This window comes from Pollicipes pollicipes, unplaced genomic scaffold (assembly GCF_011947565.3).
Source record: "Pollicipes pollicipes isolate AB1234 unplaced genomic scaffold, Ppol_2.1 Scaffold_2555;HRSCAF=2994_pilon_pilon_pilon, whole genome shotgun sequence".
NCBI lineage: Eukaryota > Metazoa > Arthropoda > Thecostraca > Pollicipedomorpha > Pollicipedidae > Pollicipes > Pollicipes pollicipes.
Window position 1 is genome coordinate 35,189,872 of NW_023596136.1, and position 20,902 is coordinate 35,210,773.

Sequence of the window (20,902 nt, forward strand, 5' to 3'; positions counted from 1 at the left end):
CAGCGCCGCTCACAACCTCGGCGCCGTAAAAAGCGGTCTGAAAGTGAGCCGCTACGTGCGCCAGTATATAGATCAGCGGCAGCAGTGAGCCGCGTAGTTCTCCGCGCCTGGATGAGACCCAGCGCCGCCGGCAGTCCGACGCTTGGACGTGGTCGGTGCTCTCCGTGGTCGGGGTGGAACGGCGGCACCGCGTCACCGGCCAGTGCTGACACTAAGCATTTGCGACGCGTTCCGTGGATGATGCTCCGATCATGCTCGAATGGGAGCGCCGTGTATGTAGCTGATACCGTCATTGGCGTCGCGTTATCGGACGCCGCCCGCAGCGATGCAGCCTGTGCAGAGCCCACACAGAAGCCGCAGCCTGTGCCGTGAGTCCGACGCCTACCGCCTCAGGCCCGCGCATGTAACTGTAAAGAAGCCGACACATTTGAAGCCCACGGTCACACACAGTCACAGCCCACAGTCACACACAGTCACAGCCCACAGTCACACACAGTCACAGCTCACAGTCCCAAAGCCACAGGTGTCGGTTGGCCGGATTTGAGATCCAGTGTGCTTGTGGCGTGGGCCGTTTTGACCCCGTGACGCCACTGACGGGCCGTCCCCGCCGGCAGAGATCGTCGATGGTAACCTGAAGATGACGCTGGGCATGATCTGGACCATCATCCTGCGCTTCGCCATCCAGGACATCTCGGTGGAGGAGATGACGGCCAAGGAGGGCCTGCTGCTCTGGTGCCAGCGCAAGACGGCGCCCTACAAGAACGTCAACGTGCAGAACTTCCACACGAGCTTCAAGGACGGCCTGGCGTTCTGCGCCCTCATCCACCGGCACCGGCCCGACCTCATCGACTACGACAAACTCTCCAAGGTCGGGCGCCGACGCGGGCCACCCGGCCGGACCCGGCGCGCTCGAGAAATCTGACGGTGGCCGCGGCGGCAGGTTTTTGTTTCGCCCGCCGCAGCTTTTTACGTTTGTCAATGTTTGCTGGTAGGTTGGCGGCTTCGTGCAATCTGTGGCGAGGTGTAGTAATTGCGTTGTGTAGGTGGAGAATGAACGAGATAATTATGTACGACGCAACATCTGCACGTGGTCAGACGGCTTGCTTTTGCCGCGTGAAGGGAGCCCCTGGTGCAAACTTGCCAGACGCTTTTGAGAATGTAACATCGCTTACGAAGGCGGTCACGAACTGTAACAGTCAAGTAGCGATGTTGCGTGTCCCTTGTTCAAACACCGCCTTGCGGCGTTCGGGTGAACTAATGATCCCTGTCCGCATGGCTTGTGCTTGCCTTGAAGGTAACCAAATGTTCCCTTTCAGGACAACCCGATGGAGAATCTGATGACCGCCTTCGACGTGGCCGAAAAGCACCTCGACATCCCGAAGATGTTGGACCCCGAAGGTAATCATCCGCTCTAACTCGGGGCTGGCCGAACGAGTCGCGCATTTGGTGGGCCGTGGCTGCCTGCGTGGGCGTATGGGGCAGCACTCTGCGGCGGGAGAGAGGGTTGGAAGTCACGTGAGCTGGGGTGATGCCGCCGGGACGCACCGGTGTTGGCTCGGGGCTCCATGCACCCCTGCGGTTGCCGCCCGGCGACCCGGCACCCGCCCCTCCCTCCGCTGATTGTCTGGCTGGCTGGCTGGCGGGGATCCGCGCCTGGCAGCGGGCTCGGCTGACACTCGACCTTGTGGGACGCGCGTCTGACGATCTGACCAGGTGGGGCCCGTTTGACGCCTCGAAACGGCGTCGTTTGACCGTCTAGCGGTGCCCGGTGCCTGATGGTGAGCGTCGATTGGCACTCCCTAGAGGTGCCATCTCTCGTTCTCACGGTGGCGGCGTTTGACACCGACGCTGCTACACTCGTTTCACGGTCTCCGACGGTGGCGGGCCCTGTTAGGCGGCCTGACGCTTGAGGCGCTCGTTACGCGCACTCGACGAGAGCGGCGCTTGTTCGACGCCGCTCGTGACAGACGCTCCTTTGACGCCCTGACGCCGACATTTGGGTCACACGCCTCGCTTTCTGGCGTTGGCGGGGCGCTCGTGTTACACGCTGTGACGGTGTCGGGCGCTCGGCAGACCTGATCAACACGCCCAAACCCGACGAGCGTGCCATCATGACCTACGTCTCCTGCTACTATCACGCCTTCCAGGGCGCCCAGCAGGTACGCCATCTCGGGACCGCGTGCACAACTAATACTTCATGTGGCCGCCCCCGAATGCCCCTTGCTTGGGCACGCCTCTCGTCCCGCGTTTAGCGCTGGCTAACCCCCCGTTTCCACTGACCGAGTCCACAGGAGCGGCACGCTGGCGAAACCTCCGCAGTCCGGCTGCTCAGCCCGCCTGGTTTCCGTAGTGGACCCGGCTGGTCCCCCGTATTTTTTTGTTTTTTGTTGTGCGCCGCCGCCGGCGGTGGCGTGTGCCCGTGGCGCCGCCGGTGTTTTTTCTTGGTAGTGCGGCTGGCGGTTTGCGAGCATGGTGTGCCGTGCTGTCTGCCTGCCGGCGGGCCGGATGCGCCCCGTCGCCCGTGAGTCCGTGCGGCCCACTAACCCGTCCCGGCGCCGGCGCCTGTTGCAGATATCCATAACGAGCCGGTGCCAGACGAGCGCGCCGTAATGACGTATGTCTCGTCTTACTACCACCGGTTCGCCGGCGCGCAGAAGGTAAACGGCGCCCCTGCGGCGTGGGCCGCCCCTCGGCGACGGCGCCGGCGCGGGCGCGTCGCGGCACCTCCGCAGCGGGCGCCGCCAGCGCCCGGCCGTGGACTGACTCACGTCCGCCCGCGAACAATGTCGGCGCTGCTCTGGCACTGTCCGTTGTGTCAGAGCCCAGGCCTCCGGCGGCGCCAGCGTGTCGCGCGGTGCAGATGTTGCCGGTCGGAGACAGGGCGCGAATCGGTTGCGTCGCAAGCGCGGGGGCGCGGGGACTGGCGCCCGGCACGCCTCCGTTGGTCGCGATTGGGGAGATGAGGCGATGCTCCGATGGAGATAGACGTGGATGATGCCGAGGTGCGGGCGAGGCGCCGACTGACTGGATATGCGCCGTCGAGTACGGCTTGTTTTCGATGTCGCGTTCAGCTTCTTCAGCCGCGTGGTTTGTGCAGTCCCCCGCTCCGCAGCGAGAGGGGCTACCGGGGAGAAGACGCGAGCCGCATGACGAGGCCCACGGACGGCCCGTAGACGGCCCGCGAACCGCTCCCAGCCCTCCACTCCCGTCTAACTACGCGCGTGTCCGCGACAGGCTGAAACGGCGTCCAACCGCATCTGCAAGGTGCTGAAGGTGAATCAGGACAACGAACGACTGATGGAGGAGTACGAACGACTGGCCACCGATGTGAGTACTGAGGGTGCCGTCTGTGGCGCGCTGGCTAGCGCTGGCAGGCCGGCTCCAGCGAAAACCAGCGCTGCCCGACCGGCTGCGGCAAACACTTCTTGTCTGTTGGAGTAGGGGGATAGTGGATTGGGATGGCGCCCCAGTGAAGCCCCAGCCGGTGCTCTGGGCGTTGGTCTGCCATCGCGTTAACTGGCACATTACCTCACGTTTCGGCTGTATCGTGCGTGGCGGATGCCGCGTGAGCAAACAACTCGAGTTTGACCATTGATATGTTGGGATTGCTCCAGCGCATTCTGCCCGCAGTCCCTGCCAATCGGTCTGTGTTAACGTCCGTCGGGTTCTTTCAGCATTCCGCCTCCGAAGCGTCAGCGAGCGGCTGGGCGAGCGAACGTACGCCTGAGTGAACACACTCGGAGTACCACGCTCAGCAGGAGAGGGTCGTTGCATAATCGTCACTGGCGCGTCTGTCCCCAGCTGCTGGAGTGGATCCGACGGACGCTGCCCTGGCTGGAGTCGCGGCAGACGGACAACTCGCTGGCCGGCGTGCAGAAGAAGCTGGACGAGTACCGCAACTACCGGCGCAAGCACAAGCCGCCGCGCGTCGAGCAGAAGGCCAAGCTGGAGACCAACTTCAACACGCTGCAGACGAAGCTGCGCCTCTCCAACCGGCCGGCCTACCTGCCCACCGAGGGCAAAACTGTGGGGGTCAGTGTCCGATGTGGGCCTTCGCGGAACTCGACTCAGTGTGGTGACGTATGTTTTGTGTAACACGTTTGTGCTGTGGAAGTCTGTTAGCGACGACCTCCAGTTACCTGCCAGTTGGATACTGCTGCACCAGTGACTTCGTCAGATGTCGTGAATGGCCATCGTGTCAGGATACAGGGCCCGCCCCCAGACGCTTCTCCAGTACATTGACAAGGTAGTCTCGCCGTGCACCACCGATGCCCGCCTGTGCATCCATCCCGGCAGCGGTGTGCGCCTGCTGGACCGGCGACGGCCGTCGCCACGTGCCTCAGCCCCGTCCCTCGTCCCCCACCCCGCCTGGCCGTCTGACCCGTGCCGTCTCGCTGGCGGCAGGACGTGGCGGCGGCGTGGAAGCGCCTCGAGGGCTCCGAGAAGACCTTCGAGGAGTGGCTGCTGACTGAGGTCATGAGGTAAACAGCTGAGCTGACCCGTGTGTCCGCCCTCAGCCGCTGCCCTCACTCCTCCTCGCTGCTGTTGTGGTGGAGAGCACGAGGTGGAGCGTGGTCCTTGCGCTGGCCAGATCGGACCATCGCTCTGGTGCGATCTATCGCGTCCCTGCTCGGAGGACGTCTCATGGCGACTTCACCATGCGCCCTCCTGATTGACATAGCTTGTCAGGCTCACACCATACGGGCTGTATCGATTCATTTCCTTTTGGGACATTGTTCCACGTCACAGACCCCTTATTGACATGGGAATGTTTACCTCGTGAAGTGGCAGTTGAATTTTAGTGAGGCGTCGATCAGCACGGCATCTGAAAAAGTTAAGGTCTACCTTTCACCGACCTTGTTGTGGCATATTCTACCATTTCCTCTGTGCTTTGTCAGCTTGATGGCTGGCTCTCCCGCTTTCTGTTCTCTGAGGCGTCCGTGTCCGGCCATCGGCCGCCCCGTCCTGACCCCCTGCCCGTGCTCGGTCTCCCGACATCGGCCGCCCCCGTCCTGACGTCCCGTCCGTGCTCGGTCTCCCGACATCGGCCGCCCCGTCCTGACCCCTTGTCCGTGCTCGGTCTCCCGACATCGGCCCCCGTCCGACCCCCTGTCCGCACGGTCTCCTGACATCGGCCCGCCCCCGTCTGACCCCCTGCCGTGACGGTCTCCTGACATCGGCCGCCCCCGTCCTGACCCCCTGCCCGTGCTCGTATTCCCCGAAACCGGCAGCCCCGTCCTGACACCCCTGTCCGTGCTCGGTCTCCCGACATCGGCCGCACCCCGTCCGACCCATGCGTGACGGTCGCTCGAATCGGCCACCCCCGTCCTGACCACCTGTCCGTGCCCGGTCTCCGACATCGGCCGCCCCAGTCCTGACACCTGTCCGAGGTCGTCCGACATCGGCCGGCCCCGTCCTGACCCCCTGTCCGCGCTCGGTCTCCCGACAGGGTCGCCCCCGTCCTGACCCCTGTCCGTAGAGCCCGACATCGGTCGCCCCCGTCCTGACCCCCTGTCCGTGCCGGTTCTCCCGACATCGGCCGACCCCGTCCTGACCCCTGTCCGTGCCGGTCGTCCGAAACATCGGCCGGCCCCGTCCTGAACCCCCTGTCCGTGCTCGGTTCCCGACATCGACCCGCCCGTCCTGACCCCTGTCCGTGCCGGTCGTCCGACATCGGCCGGCCCCGTCCTGACCCCCTGTCCGTGCTCGGTCTCCCGACATCGGCCGCCCCCGTCCTGACCCCCTGTCCATGCTCGGTCTCCCGACATCGGCCGCCCCCGTCCTGACCCCCTGTCCGTGCCCGGTCTCCCGACATCGGCCGCCCCCGTCCTGACCCGCCATCCTTGCTCGGTCTCCCGGCAGGCTGCAGGAGATTGACCTTCGCAGTGACCCGGCGCTCCATGGCAGGTACCTGTCCTCATCCCGCTCCCACCGCCGTCTCGGTCCGGCCTGACGGCCCCTCCCAGCCCGTCCGAACCGCTCCTAGCATGCACGCCATTGCGCTGTCCTGCCCACCGGGCGCCGCCGCACGCTCGGGGGCACCGGCGCTCTGTTCGGGAATGGTGCCTGTTGCCACCCATCAGGGCCGTGCCCCGCGGTCGGAATTTGTTTGTCTCAGTTTTTTGGACCGCGAAATTTTTCGTTTGACTTAAACCTTGCGCGGAAATTTGAAAGTAGCGTCAAGTGTTGTAATGATAGAGTACCAATAGGTCGGGGGTATCTGGCTGAGAGGAAAGGTATGGATCTCATCGCTTGCTCTGAGCGCGTACAGGCTGATGTGATGACTCGATGCGCTGGCAGCCTGCCAAGAGCGCTCGGTTGGCCAGTCAGTACGCCATCTGTGCTGTCGGTGCCGTCGGCAGCAGCGGCTCCACGTCAGCCCAGCTGGCAGTAGCGTGGTGCTGGCCGGCGGGCCTCTGTGGCGGCTTGGTCGATGGTGTGGGCGGGGAGGGGAGGAGCTCTGAAGAGCCTCGCGGTGGCGAGTGTGTGTTGGCCCGCCCGGGCTCGCCGGCGCTGCAGTCGCCCGGGGTGGTGTCTGGGGTTCGCTGCTGTGACCCTCACGTTTTTGTCGGGCGGCGTGGCCCGCCGGGACCGGCGCGCAGCCCGGTGGCCCAGTGCCAGCGCTGGGCGGTGGAGGGGCGCGCCGCGGTCCGCTCTAGGCAACCATGAGTCGTGGTCGGGGCCGTAAGCGATACCAGAGCAGGTCAGAAAGGCAGTGTGCATTTCATGTAATTATGGCTTGGCTAGCGCTGTCTCAAATGTAGGAATGGGGCAGTATTAAGCTGATGCGTGTGCGTGTCGCTATAGGCATCACTCCGCGTGTTGTGGGAATATTTTTCGCGGCTGCGTGCGGGCGAGCAATCCTGGATTTTTGTGATAACGGCCTTTGGATAGCTGCGGTATTTTGTGGAAGATTTTCTTTAAGGAAGCGTTCGTTTAATACTTAATGGCGGTAAATGGCGGTCGTGGTCATGTTATGTGCTTAAGGCCTTCCGAATGTTTTCCGTGCGCCGGTCTTCTGAATGCGTTTGTTCTGATTACTTCAATGCAGGGCATTTCGACCGACCTGACCGGCTCAGTGACTGATTTGGCATTGACAACGCTCTCGCGATGTGTTTGCCAGGCTGGAGAGAATAGACCATCTGGCCAAGAAGTTCAACCATAAGGCGGACATCCACGAGGAATGGACGCGCGGAAAGGAGGAGATGCTGCAGAGCCAGGACTTCAGGAACTGCAAGCTCAATGACCTGAAGGTGCGTCGGAGGCGTCATCCGCTGGCGGCCGGGAATCAGTAATGCGGCGGCCAGATTAGCGACTGGGGAGGCCTCCGCACCTCTCCGCTCTCGTCTGCTTTCCTGCCACACACGTTGTCCTAAAGCTTTAAAGCTTTGACTTAGCGCGAAGCCTGCTCGCCCCGCCTCGTCCCCACCTAAAACCCTTTGTTGTACGCAAGTCCCGCCATCTTCACCTCGTGGATGGTTGTTGGAGGCAGGAACAGGGCTGGTGGCCTGTTGACGCCTCGTTGTTTTGAGCCACATCTCTTTAACCTGCCACCCAAAGCGTGTCCGCGTAGTTTGTTATCCGCGCTCTTCTCCAGCGCCCTGTTCCCTCTTGGTCTGACACGCACCGTGCTGTTCGCCGCCCTGTTCTGACTGGTTCCGTCCCGGTCCGCCGTGCTTCCCCAGCCAGCCCTCGCCGCCCTGTTCTGACTGGTTCCGTCGCAGTCCGCCGCGCTGTCCCAGCCAACCCTGTCCTGACTAGCGCCGCTGGCCGTCGGCAGGCTCTGAAGAAGAAACACGAGGCGTTCGAGTCGGACCTGGCCGCGCACCAGGAGCGCGTGGAGCAGATCGCCGCCATCGCGCAGGAGCTCAACTCTCTCGACTACCACGACGCGGCCACCATCAACGCCCGCTGCCAGCGCATCTGCGACCAGTGGGACCGGCTCGGCACGTTCACCACCCAGCGGCGCACGCAGCTGGACGAGACGGAGCGGCTGCTGGAGAAGCTGGACCAGCTGCACCTGGAGTTCGCCAAGCGCGCGGCGGTCAGTGCACGCGCCGGCGACCGCTGCCCGATCGCTGGGGATGGAGTGGAGGGACGCGGCGGTGGGCAGGCGGGGCTGCTGTGTGACTGGCGGGTGGCGAGAGGGTGGCACGTCAGCGACGGGGCGGCGGTGATCGGTCGGGATCGAGACGCTTGGTGGGCAATGCGCGTTTCGGAGTGGTGCAGATCATCTGGTGCTGCCGTGTGAATGCTGCGCACTTGCTGGATCCACTCGGGGGCCGGGACTAGGTGGTGTTTTCCTACAGTTCTGTGCGTCGTTCGGTGCAGATCCCGGCATGGCACTCATTGACATTCCCAGAGACTATCGTAAGCTATGCATTTGACTGTCAGTCAGCCGCATGAGCGCTGTGAAACGTTTCGTCTGTGTAGTGGACCAACATATTGTGGGTGTGCTGACGTCCCATTTACATTTCAGTGAACGGGATGACTTCCCCAAAGGCGGATCGCTTAGCGCTTCGATAAATGAGATCTTGGACCACCTTACGTTGCGCGCGTCCTATCTGCTCACCCCGCCTCGTTGCCATGGTGACGCGTTGCTCGTGTTACAGCCGTTCAACAACTGGCTGGACGGCGCTCGCGAGGACTTGGTCGACATGTTCATCGTGCACACCATGGAGGAGATCCAGGGGCTGATCGAGGCGCACGAGCAGTTCAAGGCCACGCTGGGTGAAGCCGACAAGGAGTACAACTCGGTGGTCAACCTGGTGAAGGAGGTGGAGACGCTGGCGCGTCAGTACCAGATCCCTGGCGGCCTGGAGAATCCCTACACGTCGCTCACCGCGAACGTGAGTCGGCCGCCCGCTACCGGCGGCTTTTGGTGGAAGGCGCTCTTTTTGAGGATTGTTTTGCTGGCCTGCCCTCAAGGTCGGTGGTGGTCCGGTCGGTGGTGTCATTCGGTCAGCTGAGCCCAATGTTAACTACTCCGCCCGCTCTAGGTCTCAATGAGTGGCTGGCGGTGCCGCATAGGCCATGCCTGATCTGTGCAAAACTATCTTTGCTGTCGGCGCTTTTAAATCACAACCATCGACGGAGATGCCTCTCCCCTCCTCCTCCCCCCCCCCCCCCCCTGGACGACCGTGTGCACCGCGGACGGAGTTCGCGACAGTCTGATGCTGGTCGTGCTCAGACACGTCGAGCAGATCTGCGCCTTCCCGTGATCTTGCGCGGTGCGCGCGTGCGCGCGTCGCGCTCTGCGCCGCGCGTCCTCGGGAGCTCACGGAGCGCCGCGTCGCCAGGTGCTGACGCAGAAGTGGTCGGACGTGCGCCAGAGCCTGGTGCCGCAGCGCGACCAGACGCTGCAGAACGAGATGCGCCGCCAGCAGAACAACGAGGCGCTGCGTCGTCAGTTCGCCGAGAAGGCCAACCAGGTGGGGCCGTGGATCGAGCAGCAGATGGCCTCGGTCGCCGCCATCGGCATGGGCGGCCACGGCGCGCTCGAGGATCAGCTGATCAAGCTGAAGAACTACGAGCAGGCCGTGTACGCGTACAAGCCGCAGATCGACGAGCTGGAGCGGATCCACCAGTCGATCCAGGAGAGCATGATCTTCGAGAACCGCTACACCCAGTACACGATGGAGGCGCTGCGCATCGGCTGGGAGCACCTGCTCACGTCCATCAACAGGTGCGTCGCGCTGGGGTCCGGGTCGGGCCGGGGGAGGCTGGGAGCACCTGCTCACGTCCATGTGTGACGATGGGGTCTGGGTTGGGCCGGGACAGGCTGGGTAACACCTGCTCACGTCCATGCGTGACGCTGGGGCTGGGTCGGGCCTGGACAGGCTGGGAGCACCTGCTCACGTCCATGCGTGGTGCTGGGGTCCGGGTCGGGCTGGGACAGGCTGGGAGCACCTGCTCACGTCCATGCGTGACGCTGGGGCTGGGTCGGGCCGGGACAGGCTGGGAGCACCTGCTCACGTCCATGCGTGGTGCTGGGGTCCGGGTCGGGCTGGGACAGGCTGGGAGCACCTGCTCACGCCCGTCAGCAGGTGCGTAACGCTGGGTTCAGGGTCGGGCCGGACAGGCTGGAGTGCGGTCCTCAGGGGTCGCCGCGCAGGCGCCAGCGGTGTGTCGCCACTTTGGATGACGTAACGCGTTTATGAGTGAATTTTAAGGAACCTGTGCTGAATCTGCAACCGGTAGATGAACGGGGTTATCTGCTTATAAAAAACCATAACTTCATGTGAGTGCGAAAAGATCGTAGCTGATGGCGTGCTGAAACCTCCAGCGCATTAGCAGATCACGGCCGTGGCTTATGGCGGCCGGGTCGGAGGTCACCCCCGCGTCAGCTGTGCGGCCACAGCTCTGCCCAGCCGACGTCCCGTTGACCGCCGCCGGTCTCGTCCCCAGGAACATCAACGAAGTGGAGAACCAGATCCTGACGCGCGACAGCAAGGGCATCAGCCAGGACCAGCTGAACGAGTTCCGCGCCTCCTTCAACCACTTCGACAAGACGCGCACCGGCCGCCTTAACTGGGACGAGTTCAAGAGCTGCCTGATCTCGGTGGGCTACAGCCTGGGCAAGGACCGGCAGGGTGAGCTGGACTTCCAGCGCATCCTGGCCGTGGTGGACCCGAACGCCACGCACCAGGTGCCGTTCGACGCCTTCCTGGACTTCATGACGCGCGAGTCGACCGACATGGACACGGCCGAGCAGGTGAGCGGGCCGCCAAACGGCGCAGGAGGGACGGGGTGCCGCGGGGTGGCGGTTGAGCGGGCCGCCAGACGGCACAGGAGGGACGGGGTGCCGCAGGGTGGCGGGTGAGCGGGCCGCCAGACGGCACGGGAGGGACGGGGTGCCGCGGGGTGGCGGGTGAACGGGCCGCCAGACGGCGCAGGACAGACGGGGTGCCGCAGGGTGGCGGGTGAGCGGGCCGCCAGACGGCACAGGAGGGACGGGGTGCCGCGGGGTGGCGGGTGAGCGAGCCGCCAGACGGCACAGGACAGACGGGGTGCCGCAGGGTGGCGGGTGAGCGGGCCGCCAGACGGCACAGGAGGGACGGGGTGCCGCGGGGTGGCGGGTGAGTGAGCCGCCAGACGGCGCAGGACAGACGGGGTGCCGTGGGGTGGCGGGTGGACGGGCCGCCAGATGGCACAGGAGGGACGGGGGTGCCGTGGGCTGGCATGGGGGGGGGGGGGGGGGGTGGACGCTCTAAATTTACGGGTGGATATTGTGTTGGGAACGGAGAATGCTGTTCTCTGAAATTACCTTGGGCAAGAGTGGGTTCGCGTTGATGCATATGGTGGTGGTGGTTTGTGTTTATCACACCATCTGCGCTATGATATGTGGGGGGGGGGGGGGATTGTCCACATCGGTGTTCGGTCTGAGGCGCTAGTCGCAGTGCAGCGATGGTGCTTTGGAGATGGCCTGCCGGTCAGACTGTTGGCGCAGATTCGGGACTGTGACCCGATGGATCCGCCGTGTCAACGGACTGTGATCCGATGACTCCACCGTGTCAGCGGACTGTGACCCGATGGCTCCGCTGTGTCAGCGGACTGTGATCCAATGGCTCCGCGGTGTCAACGGACTGTGACTGGATGGCTCCGCCGTGTCAACGGGCTGTGATCCGATGACTCCACCGTGCCGCGTGCTGCGCTGACCCAGGGCGTCCGCGTGCCTCCTCTAGGTGATCGATTCGTTCCGAATCCTGGCCGCCGACAAGCCGTACATCCTGCCGGAGGAGCTACGTCGCGAGCTGCCGCCCGACCAGGCCGAGTACTGCATCCAGCGGATGGCGCCGTTCACCGGCCCCAACGCGGCGCCGGGCGCGCTCGACTACCTGTCCTTCTCCACTGCGCTGTACGGCGAGTCGGACCTGTAGGTGGTGCCGCAGCCGCCGGCCCGCGGCGGAGCTGTCTGCTCGGGCGCCCACCAGCCCGCTGGTCTGGGGTGTGGGTCGTGAGGCCTCGCGCCGGCTCGCCGGAAGCCCGAGCCCAAACCCAGCCCCGCCCCCGCCCCTGCCCCTGCCCGTCCCCCTCCCCCTCCCCGCCCCGCCCCGCCCCGCGCCAGCGTCCCCGCCCCCGCCTCCGCCTCCGCCTCCGCCTCCGCCTCCGCCTGTGCCCGCGCCGCTCCGCCCCGGGCGAGCCCCGCCCCGCGCCGAGGACGCCGGCCCGGCCGGCGCGGACCCTGGCCGAGAGCTGGACTGTGTGTGACGAACGTTGTTTGCTCGGCCAGACGCGAGCTAACGAGCAGCTGTGTCTTGCCTTAGTTCATCGTATCAATACGTCTAGTCTTTGTTGATTGATCAATGTGTACATTGGATGTTTTGTAAATAACTCGAGATAATCTTGGGCGGCGGCGGCGGCGGTGGCGGTGGTGGCCGGGGCGGCGCGCCGTCGGTCGGCGAGGGGTGCGCCGGGCCGCCCAGTTCCCGCAGCGGGAGGGGTCCCCGGCGTCGCTCAGTCCCAGACCGGTGGCCCGGGACCGGAGCCCGCCGTCTGCCGCCCGCCGCCCGCCGCCCACCGCCGGCGCCGGCGCCGACGTCGGCGCCGCCCCTCCACCCGGCTTTCTCTGCCTCCTGTACTGAGCAGTCGCACCCGGCCAGTGGACGGACACCGCCGCGGCCCGGTAGGCGGCGCCACGTGTGCGGCGATCTGCGCAGATGGCGCTGCGCTCCGCCGCGACTGGCGATACGGTAAAATGCAGGCTTCCTCGCCCAGATGCGCGGGCGTTCTTCTTCGAGTGTGTGTCGCAGAGCGCATGAAGAGAGAGGGAGAGCGAGTGAGCGCGTTGGACGAAAGCGCCTTCGGACGGCCAATAAATTTTTATCTAAGTCTAAGCGAGAAAGTGTTACGGAGAGAGACCCTCGCGCGTCGATGCGCCACCGGCGCGCCCGACACCGGCGCGGCCCCCGCCGTGGACCGCGCATGCGCGGGGGATGCTGAGCGAGCGCCTGTTGTCCGGACCTGTAAATACACGCGCTGCTGGAGTATGACGACTCTACTGGGGCGGGCGCGGCGCCCGGGCGGCTGCGGGGGTGGCCCGGATGACGTCAGAGGCCGGAGCACCGAAGGCATGTTTGTGCTGCGTTGGCCTTGGGTGTGATGCGTTGGAGTGGCCGGTTGAAGTCCGGATGAAGTGGGAAGGAGTGGCCTCGGTGCACTAGATAAATCAGCTGCGCCTTTGAGATGGCGACACGGGCGCCATATGGCCGGGGCATTCAGCACGCCCTGAAGCCTGAATCATCATCGAAATGGTGGCACAGGCAGCCGTATGGAACGGTTTGCCGCGGTAGATGAACGAAATGGCAAGAAAAAGACACCTTCAGTTTTGGGAGTGGGTTGTTACAGCAACGCCCAGCTCGGACCGTATTTAAATATGTGTATTTCGCGAGGTTTGCGTACATCGTCCAATGTGGAAAACAAAGTGCGAAATTCAATATATCACATGACATCACGGATTTTACACAAGCATAGCAGAGCGACGTCACGGGCCCGGCCGGCCGCGGACGACAGCGTCTCTAGCGTGACCTCGCGCAGGCACAAGGCCCCGCCGAGGAGCCGCCGCCAGCTGGCCCCTCCCTCGGCCCGACGAGCCGCCGGCTGCGCCGGCCACGCCGCTACTCGAGCGGCGCGTGGGGTCACAACACCGTACACATGGACAGAGTGCGGGCACGACACACGGCGGGCACCGCGGTACCACCCGCTGGCCGCAGTCACCGACGCGGCAGAACGCCCTCCGCTCGCAGCTGGCGCGGGGCTCCAGTCGCCGAAGCGGCAGAACCTCCTCCGCTCGCAGCCGGCGCGAGGCTCCGGTCGCCGAAGCGGCAGAACCTCCTCCGCTCGCAGCCGGCGCGGGGCTCCAGTCGCCGAAGCGGCAGAACCTCCTCCGCTCGCAGCTGGAGCGGGGCACCAGTCACCGAAGCAGCAGAACTCTCTCCGCTCGCAGCCGGCGCGGGGCTCCAGTCGCCGAAGCGGCGGTACGCCCTCCGCTCGCGGCCGACGCGGGGCTCCAGTCGCCGAAGCGGCAGAACGCCCTCCGCTCGCAGCCGGCGCGGGGCTCCAGGGGGCTCTGCTCAGGACTGGCGGGGACGGCCGCAGCGCCGCGACGCACCGGGCCCTGCCGGCGCCGGACCGGGCTGCCACGGCGTCCTAGACCCTGCTGCCGCTCCTGTTGGCCGCGCTCGGCAGCGCCGTCTGGCGGCGGCCGCAGGAGAGCAGCTGACGATACGCCTTACGGTACTCGGAGCTCATCGCTACGTAAATGATGGGGTTGGTGCACGTGGTAAGGTAGATGAGCACGTAGCCCAGTACGTTGATGACCGGGGCGTCCAGCTCCTTGCCCAGGACCTTGACGATGGTGATGGGCAGGTAGCAGAGCACGAAGGATAGGAAGATGACCAGGATCATCTTGAGCAGGCGCTTGTCCTTAGCCGACATGCTGCCGGCGGCGCGCGGCGAGCCGCGATCGCGAAGTGTCGAGGCTAGCGTCACGATCAGCTGACTGCCGTGACTCGGTTTGCGCTCGCCGGCCGGCTCCGGCACCTCCAGATGACTGGCCTTGACCTCTGACACGGTGAGGCTGGTTTCTGCTGCGGCGGGGCTGGCCGGCGGGGGGCGCGTGCCGCCCCTTGGCCCCTGGCGGGCTAAGCGCTCCGTTCGGCGCACGATCAGGAAAATGCGCGCGTAGCATACGCAGAACGCGACAGCGGGCAGGAGGAACGCAATGACGAACAGAAAGTCCTTCGGAGATGAGCCATCGGCGTTGGGCAGGATCGTGCAGCTGCCGATCTTCAAATCCAGCCCAAAGTGCCCCCACCTTCCGGACATGGTTGGAACTAGGAACATGAACGCGCTCAGCCAGATGGCAGTGATCATCAGCGCTAGTATCTTGGGCTGGTACATCCTGGAAGCACGGTTATGGGTGAGGACATGTGAACTTCCTGGAGCATGTAGCGGCACCAGCTCGACCCACTCACGCTATCTGAGAGCCATTTATTGAACAAAGCGGCGTGCCATTTTGCTTTAGCTGGGTCACATGACTGCCTTGTTTTCGTGTGGATTGCTCAATGTGCACACCAGATGTGCGAACTGCTGTCCGGCTCCCTGATGTGCCATGCTGTCCCTGATGTGCCATGCTGTATGGCGGGACAAAAGAGATGTGGCCCCGGAACAATCTTGATAGAGAACGAGCAGCCTTGGCGATGTGTACCTGTGACGACCATGTGAACGAAAAGGGGCGGTCGTACCTGTTATAAACATCCGGATGGCCGATGATGACGTAGCGATTGATTGTGATGGCCAAGATTGTGAAGAGCGACACGGCGATGAGACCGTAGCGAAGGACGGGAAACAGAACGCAGAGAGCCTGGCCGTGAACCTGGAACGGGCGGAACACGCATCATCTTCTGGCGACCAAACGCTGTAGTCCCACGCTGTACGTCAGATAGCACAGTGAAGGCAACACATTTTAACGCATCGGTCTCCGTCCGTCGCGCGTGGGGAAACAATACATTTGCTGGTGGGATTTATCACGCATTGTTTACTTTGGGGCCGTGCGGTCGAAAAGTTCTCTCAGGTAAGCAAATGCCTATCGTAGTACGTTGATTCTCCACCACCGACGCGCGGATACGTCTAATCTCAGTGCCACAGCCTCCGTGAAAATCACAGTTAACTGCTCAATTTACCGCCTACGCTGACCCACGCGAACTTGCAATAAGTCAGAAGTTATGGGCTCATTTGTATCAATTTCTGGCCGGTGTCAGCAAGGCCGACGGTCCAATACCAGCCAGCGAGGCGCACGGCGCACCGGAGTCTCGCGAGGTAAGAAACAGCGCCGCTTCGGAGTTTGAGCGGCGGAGTTTTGTCGGCTAGCCTTCTCAGATGACTGACGCCGGACAGCCGGCCCATGACGGCCGTGGCTCGGAGTCCGCCCCCGGGCCGCGGACGGCCTGAAGCCGGACAGCCGTGAGTGACGGCCGTGGCTCGGAGTCTGCCCCCGGGCCGCGGACGGCCTGAAGCCGGACAGCCGGCCCATGACGGCCGTGGCTCGGAGTCTGCCCCCGGGCCGCGGACGGCCTGAAGCCGGACAGCTGGCTCGCGGCGGCCGTGGCTCGGAGTCCGCCGCCGGGCCGCGGACGGCCTGAAGCCGGGCGGTCGGCCTACGGCGGCCGTGGCTCGGAGTCCGCCCCGGGTCGCGGACGGCCTGAAGCCGGACAGTCGGCCCGCGGCGGCCGTGGCTCGGAGTCCGCCCCCGGGCCGCGGACGGCCTGCGCTCACCCAGGCCTGATGGATGAAGAGCGAGGCGGCCAGTGGCAGGTTGAAACAGCACAGCAACAGGTCCGTCACGCTTAGGTTTATGATGAAGATGGCCGTGGCGTTGTGTCCCTGCCGGTGAAGAGACTCACATCAGTTCTTTGCGTGTGTCAGGAACGTCGCGATCAAACACGATGCAGCCACTCGCCTTACATTGGGACGTAGGATTGTTGAAAAAATATGCAAGACGTAAGCTTTAAATGGCACCCAAGCTCACGCCGATCCTTAGCGGACAGCAGAGACTTTACTTGAACACCGGACGAAAATGTTGGTGTACAGGGGGACCGGACACCACTTCCGTTTGGCCGAGCTAATTAGGTTAGAGCTTCAGAACGAAAGCCGGTGGTAAGTCTGGAGCACAACACGGTTCAACAATATCCAATCTGATTCCTTCAGCTCATCGCTAACCTCAAGTCAGTGTTTTCAATGATGTATTTCAAACAAATCGTTACCCATGTGTCTTACGTGGGGAAAGGACCTGTACTGCGGTGCACAAACAATGCGTTTTTGGTGGAATATGCGTAGAGTGGTAGCCAGAATCAGACTCGGCGTATCAAGGTGTCGTAAGCCAACAGACGTAAGGAGAAAAAGGACGCTATGAGTCATCGGTGCGTACGAAAGTGGACATCGAAAAGGTCACTGACTTGAAAACGACACTGTCACTTGAGGACCGTTAAGACTCCGCTCAGAAATCAAACGTCATGAAACCGAAGCAAAATATCTTTTGCATAAAAATGGTTCCGCAACCTTCGGAAATGTTCGAGATATGACGGTCCAGTTCAGAAACCGGACGACTGACATGAAATGGGACAAAAGTCTTGCAAAACAGATGCTCCGTAAATGTGCCAATGAATTTCACAACCTTGACATTCCCCGTTTAGTTTCATGATTTTTTCAACCTTGCTAGGGAGTTCATCTTTCCCCGCTCATTAACGAGGATAACAAAAGGTTTCCAACACATCATTTCCACGACGAAAAAACAAAACACCGGATACAATGGCGAAAAGCAGCTTTCTTGCCCCAACGAACGCAGCATTGCTAAAATATACGTTAACAGCGAAGGCTTCGGCTAGCATGCCGTGACTTGGTATATATTCCGCTATGGCATATATATATATATATATATATATATATATATATATATATATATATCAGGCGGCAACGACGACAAGCAGGGGCATTACGAGCCTTCAGCACGGGTAATGTTTAAGTCAAAACATCGTAGAGATACTGCGGTGTAAAGTGTTACCAGGTGGCAAAGCGGAGGTCCATATGTAAATCAGGAGATGCTGTAATTCAACCTGTCGATCATCAAAATAAGCTTTTAAGCATTCATCGATGGTTTATTAAGCCGCACACTCCAGCCCGACACCGCGGTGCATTCACTAATTATCAGGCCGCATCGCGGCTTTAGAAATTGCTCTCGTTCAGAGGCGAATCACGGATGCACACTTGCAAACATGAATGGACGCAATACCGCCTATCACAAACATTTACATGGAAAAACCATGAACTATAGTGACTGAGTTACACATCACGAGCACAAGGCTAAGCAAGTTTCGTCGATTCGGTTTCCTTTTGTAAGCTGTGTGTGAACAAAACTGGATCGATGACACTGCTGTTCCGTGGAAACCATCTTACACAGTACTATTTAGAAGCGCACAGGTTCGTGGTTTCGGCGCATGAACCAGTCTCGGCCACCTTGCGCGGTGCTGTTGTTGGAAGCACACATAAGTTAGCTCAATCTGCCTCCTTGAGGTTGAGCACACTACGATGCAGATTGCGGAGGATGAGAACCCGAAGGTGCTTTGCATTAGCCTGCTCAGAGGGGAGCGGGCAGCCGCCTCAGCTGCCACAGTGGAAATTCATGCAGGCACGTTAAGGTTGAAGTTCAGGTGCTGATGCCGGAACGTAGCGATTGAGGGAGGCAGTGAGGCGGGTCTGAGGGATGTGTCATAGTCTGCTGTCGCAGCGTCCATTCCACGCTACGGTCGCAGTCTGCTGACCGGCTCCCCGTGAAAGGTAGCACAAGGCTAGTTCTTCACAAAACACAAACAAACAAACAACCAAACGCAAAGAGCACAACGATTAGCCTGAACCATGTGTGCATATACATATCTCGTCATAGTCTAACACAAAGCGAGTCAATGCGTTCAAAGATAAAGCGAGTCAATGCATTCAAACATCATCATAGTGGTACTAGTCCACCGCGCATACCCCACGTAGACTCCTAAACTTCCCTGTTGATCTGCATCACCCTGATGCCGAGCAAACCAACTGTCAACAGCACGGCCCTCTGACGTCACTATTGCCAATTAATGACGTCAGTGGGCCAACATGTAGTTAATGACACCACTGTTCGGATGGCATCGATCGATGGTGATAATGGTCTTGTGGTCAATCAGCACTGTCAATAATCATGTGGTCAATAAGCGTTCACACAATGACGTTTAATCAGCCGAGAACAGGGACATCGTCGCTTCACTGTATCGATCGGATTACGTGCATTCGACATACACTGCTTCTTCGGCCACTGTTGCCGGCTGCGGCGGCAGTCAATACTGAACGCATGTAATAAATTGGTCACTGAATAACGACTTGAATACTGAATGTACGTGGCAGTGAATGCTTACTTCTTCCTCCGTATGATACTTCCGTTTTAGACTCGATTCTTCTTTGGTGACATGCTTTGGCTTTGGTGGGTCATTCGGATCACATTCGCGTCAGTTCAGGTGTAATCTCTGTATTCATTATCAATACAGCTCTGGTGTGCATGACCACATTGGGAACGGTGTGGAGCGTCCGTGATTACACACTCACTGCAATTTGATAACGATGGCACACGTACCTTGTGAGCGTCGCTTTGTGTTACATACATACGGCATTGCTATGGAATAACATGCGGAGAGTGTTCATGCATATGCACGTCTTTGCATTTGTCCCGTGTCCCAACGATCGCTAAACGTGGCGTGAAATACTGAAGACATGTTCAAATGTACTCTAGTATATTTATCAACATTTAATCATTATTGACATGTCATGGAGAGGGTAAGGAACATGTCCATCAGCGTACATATCATGTAATCATTTTATCTATATACTGTTTCCTCGCGGTGCGTCTGCCTGTCTGTCTATCTGCCCCGTTTTGCGCAGTGCCACTCACGTGCCGAACGGCGGATCGCTGAACAGCGAGATTTGAAGCCGACGAGCTGCCGCTCGAAGCTGTGGCAAACATCTCGGCAACCAGGGATGGGAGCGACTAGAAACTGACAAGCTTGGGCAGATAATTAGACGGAGAATCGCGTGGTGCCAAACGTTCGCTCGCACGTGTCACGCGTCACGTGCCTGAAAGTGGCAAGATGCATTTGGCCGATTTTACGTTTTTCACGTTTTGTGCTGCATCTCGGCAGCCAGAATACGTGGAGGCGCTTACCCAATTTGAAAGCGTCGACCAACCGCAACCAACTGTTAAGTTGTTTCTAATTCGTGTGGCCAACACGAGTTGTGCGACGCACGGTTGCGCTAGTAATCGTTGGGCGAGCGGAGAACATCGGCATTTTGAGAAGAAGAAAAACGCCGAGTACATCACGCCGTCGTCAAAATTTCACATTTTTGCGCCGTCAAAATGCCATCGGTCGATCGCTTAGTCACTGGCGGCGAGTATTTCCAGCAAAACGACGAGTTCCGCACGCGCCTTATGTTGTCCGTGTGCGGCCGCCGCCATTGATTCGTTGCGACGAAAAAGGTGAGCCATAGGGACAATCAAACGCATTGCTTGAATCCCTCACGCTAGGAAATGTCAAAAGCCCAAACGCATTGGACGAAGAATAACTTGCAAAAGAAGCAGTGCAAGGGCTCATAAAATGCAACTTTTGTAAAACGGAGCTCGCTGACACAGCACAACAGCCCATCCAGTGCTTCGCGGTCGGGGTTTCGGAATCACTGCATAGACACATTGCGACACCGGTGAACAAGTGGCAGCGGCGAAGTTAGGGAGGTCTGACGTTTGCAGTGGTAGCGATACAGTGTCCTTCAAGCTTTTGAAATATATAACGACATTTAAACCGCGACGAAAATCTCGAGAGCAATTTTTGCAGGGGGGTTATTGCTGAATTTGTCTTGGCAAACATATTGTCGGCGAATCGATACTGCCGGGTCATTTATTACGCTCTTTTGCTGTGCCTTATCGGCTTCGACGCACAGCTTAATGGACGACATCGGTAAGCACGATAGCAGCGTTGATCTCTGATTCTAATTAACGCCGCCGTCGTGGGTGCACAGCAGCTTCCTGAAAACAGATCAAATGGAGTCCTTCGAGGATTTGCGACAACCACCATCGTCACGTACACACAGATAAAGAGGGAGAGGAAAGGGCGAGAGGGGCGAGCCGTTACCCACCGATTTCTATACGGTTGTAAATAAATCATACCATGATAAACTGCACGAAAAACTGGCTTATGGCTGAGGTCTGTTTTCCAAACCCCACATACGTCCCTGGCAGTCAGCTCACTACACCCAGCGCCCGTAAGGTATTCCATCAGGCAAAGGTCGGATCCGCAAAGAAATCCTATGAGCGATGATGAACGCAACC

At 60.8% G+C, this 20,902-nt stretch overlaps 2 protein-coding genes across 3 annotated transcripts in view; one reads left to right on the forward strand and one right to left on the reverse strand.

Moving 5' to 3' along the window:
* Actn (alpha actinin) overlaps positions 1-12,987 on the forward strand; it is a 47,547-nt gene extending 34,560 nt beyond the window's left edge. Inside the window, exons 3-14 of one of the 2 annotated variants that reach the window (XM_037227049.1) lie at positions 615-868; positions 1,317-1,398; positions 2,074-2,159; positions 3,235-3,327; positions 3,802-4,032; positions 4,405-4,481; positions 7,124-7,253; positions 7,781-8,044; positions 8,613-8,849; positions 9,300-9,685; positions 10,408-10,714; positions 11,685-12,987. In XM_037227049.1, coding sequence (XP_037082944.1) covers positions 615-868; positions 1,317-1,398; positions 2,074-2,159; positions 3,235-3,327; positions 3,802-4,032; positions 4,405-4,481; positions 7,124-7,253; positions 7,781-8,044; positions 8,613-8,849; positions 9,300-9,685; positions 10,408-10,714; positions 11,685-11,879 — 2,342 coding nt within the window. In that variant the 3' untranslated portion in view covers positions 11,880-12,987. Of the gene's footprint in view, positions 1-614; positions 869-1,316; positions 1,399-2,073; positions 2,160-2,571; positions 2,658-3,234; positions 3,328-3,801; positions 4,033-4,404; positions 4,482-7,123; positions 7,254-7,780; positions 8,045-8,612; positions 8,850-9,299; positions 9,686-10,407; positions 10,715-11,684 lie in introns of both variants that reach the window. The other variant, XM_037227059.1, reaches the window with a different exon arrangement.
* Positions 12,988-13,129: 142 nt separating this feature from the next.
* Positions 13,130-20,902, reverse strand: part of LOC119103495 (G-protein coupled receptor moody) — a 46,345-nt gene continuing 38,572 nt past the window's right edge. The window contains exons 2-4 of the mRNA XM_037227072.1: positions 16,276-16,383; positions 15,246-15,376; positions 13,130-14,902 (exon numbers count right to left, since the gene is read on the reverse strand). Of these exons, the coding sequence (XP_037082967.1) occupies positions 14,149-14,902; positions 15,246-15,376; positions 16,276-16,383 (993 nt within the window). The 3' untranslated portion in view covers positions 13,130-14,148. The remainder of the gene's footprint in view (positions 14,903-15,245; positions 15,377-16,275; positions 16,384-20,902) is intronic.